This window comes from Fragaria vesca, unplaced genomic scaffold (genome assembly GCF_000184155.1).
Source record: "Fragaria vesca subsp. vesca unplaced genomic scaffold, FraVesHawaii_1.0 scf0511461, whole genome shotgun sequence".
Classification (NCBI taxonomy): Eukaryota; Viridiplantae; Streptophyta; class Magnoliopsida; order Rosales; family Rosaceae; genus Fragaria; species Fragaria vesca.
In genome coordinates, this window is record NW_004441924.1 from 332 (window position 1) to 6819 (window position 6488).

Sequence of the window (6488 nt, forward strand, 5' to 3'; positions counted from 1 at the left end):
AACTTTAGCCAACGATATTTAAATACTATATTCGTCGGCTATAGTATTTTTTAATTTTTTTATAAGGTTTAACCGACGAATTATGGCATGTTTCGTCGACTATAGTTATTTTTTTTATAAGGTTTAGCCGACGAAATAGACTATATTTCGTCGGCTATAGTTATTTTTTTTATTTTTTATTACACACTTTAGCCGATGTTATTGTTTCGTCGGCTAAAGTTTGGGAAAAAAACCATCGGCTAAAGTCTGGGAAAAAAACCGACGACATTTTTTTCGTCGGCTAAACTGTGGGACTATAGCCGATGACGTCTTCTTTTTTCGTCGGCTAAAGTAATTGCCGACAACCTTTTCCCGACGAAACTATAGCCGACGAAGGTTCGTCGGCTAAGATCTTAGCCGACGAATTAAGCTAACAGGCCGACAAAACTTTTTCGTTGGCTAAAGTGCTTGTCCTGGTAGTGTACGATTAGAACAACTTGCGTCCCGTAGGCCCCCGGAGAGTTCTGGAGACCACACATGAGCTCAGTTGAGCTTGTAGGCAAAGCATATCATGATTGAAATTGTCAACCCGCTTGTAATCTAATAGCCAGATTTCATCCCATCGAGCAAGTTACTCCGGAAGCAGGGTTGAATGAATATTGCTGAAACGTTCGACAAGGGCATCTCACAATTCTTTCGGATCATGTTTTGATTGATACTACCTGTGCAGTGTGAGATCGATATGCTTTCTTAGGAACATAAGCGCCTGAGAATTTGTTCTTTTATCAGGCAGTTCCTGATTCGAATCGGGGAATATGGTCTTAGTAAGATCTTTAGCAATAAAAGTTTGCTCAATATTTGAGACCCATCGATGGGCATTGAGGACATCAAATTTTATTCCTTTGTCCATCTGCACACAAGAAAAAGCCAAGTTGTATTAGTTTTCTTTTATAGAGACCCGAAGGATACTCAAATACGATGCTTATTACTTTGGTTTGTCTCACGAGGGTTAATCACACACAACCCTATAATATATGTCCGGAGTCGATCAAACACAACCCGGAAAAATTAGGTGTAGGTGATCAAACACGTCTTCAAAATATAGAACCAAAGTTGATCAAACACAACTTTGGACCTAGGGAAAAAGTCCAGGATTTTCAGCCTGCAATTTTCACAGACCCAAGCATAGAACAAGGATGAAGAAGGGGAGAAAGCACTTTATCTCCCCCCGATTTTAGTTGGAATTTAAAGAACTTTTAAAGTATACCTTGAAAACGTACCTTAATTAGAAATTCTTGAGAAAAGCTTGGATGCTTGATCGAGGAAAGTCGGGAAAGAGGACTGAGAAAGACAACGATCAGAAGCGAGGCTGACGGCCGGGAGGCGGCGACTAAGTCAAGGCCGAGGCAGGGCCGAAAAAAAAAAATTTGGTTTTGAAAAACGATTTTTAAGGTTTTGAAAAATTTGACTATTAGCTCAAGGTTTGAGCCAAGTACTGATAACGTAATCTAGTAAGACATGTTTGAGAATAGGGAGTAGAGAGAATCGTGAAAAGAGTTATATCTTATTCATTGATTGGAGCCATTTATATAGAGAATTACAAAGTACTAATACGGTAATGATAATGAATACATAGTTTTATTCTAACTATATATCCTAATGACATAAAACTAATTTTGATTTTGGTCCTCATGTTTGTTTGATTTTGATTAGAATCAAGATACCCTGACATGGACCAAAAACAAAATTAGTCATATTCTAACTATATATCCTGATGTTTGTTTCCTATTACTATCTGGACTGAAACGGAAGCCACTACTAGGAAATACAATTACCTTAATCTAAAAGGAATGTTTTCCCTCTCTTATTTAAAGACCAAACACTACACGATTCTTTTATCACCACATAAAAGCTAGACATCCGACTCAAGACAGTGGCTCAAATTCTTTCTTTTAGGCTCGAGTCGAATTGAAAAAAAGATTGCTTCGGAACTATACGTACAAGAATGCAAAAATCTTGCCGATGTTTAGTTATTGGGAGAATCAGAAGATGCATACTGAAGATTTCTCATACACCCACAAGAATGTTTGAGACACCAAGTTTGAGACACCATGTGTCTATATGCATCAGCAGGAACTACAAAAATCCCATGGCACTTCATTCAAGCAAAGAACTGGAGTTACTTTGATTATGAACGGTCAAAAAACTCTCAGGCCACCACAAAATTGCCAAATCATCTGAAGAGAACATATTCGAGTAATTTTTTTCGTTTAATTTGTGAATGCAGAATGAGCACAATCATCTGTAGTGAAAAACTTGTAGAAAAATAAAAAATCTAAGAAAACAAGAACTCCCTACAATCCAGTACGGGGAAGAAAAAAGACATTAAAACTATGTGAGTACAATTTAACATGTTATAAAAATTACTTGTTGCTTGCTCCTTAGAAAGATTTAACATGACCAAGTAAGGCAAGGCTTTCAGCAAAGCAGTCCAAGAAGTCGTAGTACTTGTATTCGTCATTGATCGCAAATTCTCCAACTTTCTTGGTCTTAAGATCCACTGTTATTACCCGTTCACCAGTACCACTCATTTTGAACACTGCTTCACCGCCGTTCTTTTTAAAACCAAATGGCTCTAGCTCAGTCCCTTCCAGATACGTAGGTAATGTAAATAGCTTTGTCCATGATTGCACAGCTCCATAATCTCTCATCACGCACACATCAATAGAACTCTTGTTACTCTCCAAAACTGTCCCTGTAAATAAACCAATGGACTCCATGTATCTTGAAATATGGCATTGCTTTCCTCTCAAATCTTCTGGCATCATCCTTGTCTCGCGATATAATTCAGTTGACATATCAAACAAGACAATAGAAGTATCCACAATGGCATCATCCTTTTGATCTCTACGACGGTGATGAACCCAATGTACTGCACCATTGACAAAAGCATACCGAACATTATCGCCTCGACTTGGAAAATCCTTAGGCCGCCTAAGGATCTTCCAGGTGCCCCTAGCTAAGGACCAAACCTCTGTTTCACGACCAAAATCACTGACAGTTCTCAAAACCTTGTAGTCCTTGGTCCGGGAATCATAGCCAAAAGCATAACTTGCTATGTTAAAGACAGAGCCATTCTTAGGGTTTGAAATTCGACGCCAAGGCAAACTCACGTACTTTCTGATACTAGGGTTCCAAATTACTGCTGTGGAACCATAATATTTGAAGTCAAAAGCAAAGCACACTAGCCCGTTGCAAGTTCCCACCACATTGAAATTGTTGACTATAATTTTGTTCTCGTTTCTAGGGAAAACTGATTCTGTAAGGTGGCGGTAAGGATTTTCGATTGTGATATACTCACCCAAGTCCCAAAGAGACCAGTTGAGCGATTGCGATGGCGGCTTGAGTAGAAGGAAGTAGGGTTCGTTTTGGTTGTTGGGTTGGACTTTGCGGCGGAGGTGGGTAGAGCTTTCGATCAGAGACTTCCATGACCTACACACTAAGCAGCAATGGATCACAGATTTGATGGGTAACCGTCTAAGTATTTCGAGTATGATCCCCCCAGGGAGATAGTCTGACATTACTTGCTTTAATTTCTGATATATTTCGGTTTTTTTTTTCTTGGCAGCAGCAATTGCAATTGTAATGAGAGTTGGGGATTTTGGGAGTTTTCTAAGCAAACGGTATATGGTTGCTTCCTAGCCTAATCAAATTCGGTGACATCAACCAACGTACAAAAAGAAAAGAAAAACAACAATAGAAGATAACCAGATTATTGTTCTAAGCGATTACCATGTCCCCAGACAAATACGATAAAAACAAATTTATTTTTCCTTTCCTTTCTAGTAGAAGAGTTTGAATAGGAAACGAATAACTCTCTTGATAGTTATTTCATATCAGTATAGTTATAATCAATTTTGATTATATATTTAGTTGTGTTCTAGGATATTCTCTATGTGTGCCTTGGCCTTATGCCAATAGGATATGTAGTTAGACTAGATCTATGTATTCATATCCTTACCATATTGGTATTGTGTAATTCCCTATATAAAGGGCTCCTATCAATGAATAAGATGATGATTCTCTCGCTATCTTTTTGTCTCTACCATTAATCCTTCATCACGTTATCATGCACTTTGTTCTAACTCTAGAGCCAATAGCCCACCATTTTTTTCTAAACCCTAAAAACTAAAACCCTAAAATCGGGCAGCCTTGTTTTTCCCGATTTCCGACCAAAATTCCGACTGCCCTCTGCCGGAATTTTATATCCCCAGAAAGCTCTCTCCGTCCCCGATCCAACGCCGCCGGTCTCACCCTGAGAACCGGCTGGAAAGTCTCCGAACCAGCCGCCGGAAGATTCCAGACCACCGCCGCTACCGACCACTGGTTCACCACCTTCCCTTGCTCCGATCAACCTGAAATTTTGACAGCAGCTTCCCCATCCAGAGCTGCTCCTTCTATCAAAATTTCAGCCCCAAATTCGAAGTATAAAGTAGGCGAAACGTTATTTTTCCTCTCGGCAGCCTCTAGAAAGGTATGTTTTTTGAAACCTTAAATTTTTCAAAGTTCAATAACTCGGGGAGGATAAAATCTTTTCCTCCCTTCTCCATCTCCATTCTATGCTTGGGATTTTGTGCGTGCAGGTACCCAAATCCCGGAATTTTATTCGCGGGTCAAGAGTGTGTTTGATCACTCTTGTTTCTTTGTCCGGGTTGTGTTTGATCAACCCCGAGCTTTCACCGGATTGTGTTTGATCAATCCGAGGCCCTTTTCCGAATTGTGTTTGATCAATTTGCGGCTTTTCCGGATTGTGTATGATCAATCCGAAAGACAAACCATTAAAAACATCGTTTGTGACCTCTATCGAGTCTCATAACATCTTGGTTTTGTATGCAAGAGCAATGTAACGTTCTGCTCCTTTGAGTTTTGACGTACTAGATGCCTAAGGCGGATCTTTGCTTGGTATCTGTAGAACCTTTCATTGGAAAGGATTAAACCACATGTTTTGACCCCCAGGCTAACAAGTCTAGATGCCGAGATTTCACATCTCATGCGCTCAAAGTCTTTGACGCGCCACATCGACAAAAGCCTTCAATGGCAATCTATGCAAAAAGTAATGACCACAAAGTACTGTGGAATGCACTCATGGAGCGTTTCTTGAAACGTTCATATAACTTTACTTGTTGAGTTATTAGTCAAGTGGATTGCTTACCACCTTAATTGGCTACATATTGTCGATGATCTTTTGTGGCATCATGATCCATAATCTTTAACGGATTCGATCATCATCAAGTTCTCTAGGTCCTCCAAGTTGGTGTGGAATTACCAACGAGACTTGATTTTGATCATACAAACAGGAATTGTATATACGCTAATGTGATAAACTTATTTGGGATTATCCCCTAATGTGGGGACAACAATATGGGTCATGGCAACGGCAGAAAACGTCGTGCCGATGTCTAGAAAAGAGGGGGAGGTGTTGCCGGCTCTAATAGCGACACTCCCGGTCTAGACACCATTTTGTCAAAACTACTCACGTCAGCTCATGAGATTAATGCAACCGTTGTGGATCTTCGGATCACTGGTTCAAGATTGTCAAGCTCCTTTAAATTGTGAATGCATACAAAAAGGTATGAAAAATCAATATGAGGACAAGAACGTCATCCTCATCATCGCGAATTTCAAAGATTCGGATCCTGCTCTAGCTACCCATGACTTTGATGTCATCAACTAGACATTGAGACTTCGTTCCAAGTTATATATACTAAGGCGTTGTATCGACGGCCTTTGTCTATTTGAGACCTCGATGTACTCACATTAGCAATAATGAATGCCTTGAGAATTTTTCGAAGTGAAACTATTCTCCTCTTATGGTTCATATTGATTTACAATCAAGATATACACTTACATCGTCCTTAGAAACATGGCATATTGTGCCGATTTTGGTCCCTTCCTTTAAAGGTGACTCATGGCACTGCATCCTCAAGGAGGATCGCCCACGTGTTTCCGGTCAAGTCTTCTACCCTATAGCGGATTTTTCATCATCAATTGTTCAACTAGGCTCATCGAAGCTCAGTGTGATGTCTTAGAATTGTCCGAAATTAAGGAGATAGTGGTTTTAAGTGTGCCTCGCACTACCGACCCTCCACGGACATGCCTGGTCATACTGACTTGGAGTTACCGAAAGCTTTTGATTTTGGATCCCCCTACGCTATTAAACCAATTGTCGTCTTGCAAAAGACGTTGAAGACTTATCAAAGCTGGAAAATTATCATCATAATCGGATCCTCTAGGTCCTCTGAGTTAGTTTATGTTCATGTCAGGGAGCTTTTGCTAACTAGTCATGGAGTTTACGACCTTAGAACGATCGAAAGGACTTGGTTTTGATCATACACACGTCACTTTTGGCTAAGGCAAAAGCCTAAATGCCACCTGCAAACTTCACAGCTTCGCACATGCCAAATCTGCGAAAAANGCAATCTGTCCCTTCTGGACAATCAACTTCGTTT

General features: G+C 40.0%; 1 protein-coding gene across 1 annotated transcript; it reads right to left on the minus strand.

Annotated features, from left to right (window-relative positions):
* Nucleotides 1-2420: 2420 nt before the first annotated feature.
* Nucleotides 2421-3560, minus strand: LOC101308241 (F-box protein At3g07870-like). The gene has a single exon (XM_004309320.1). The coding sequence runs from the start codon at nucleotides 3558-3560 to the stop codon at nucleotides 2421-2423; it is 1140 nt and encodes a 379-aa protein (XP_004309368.1).
* Between the last annotated feature and the right edge of the window lie 2928 nt (nucleotides 3561-6488).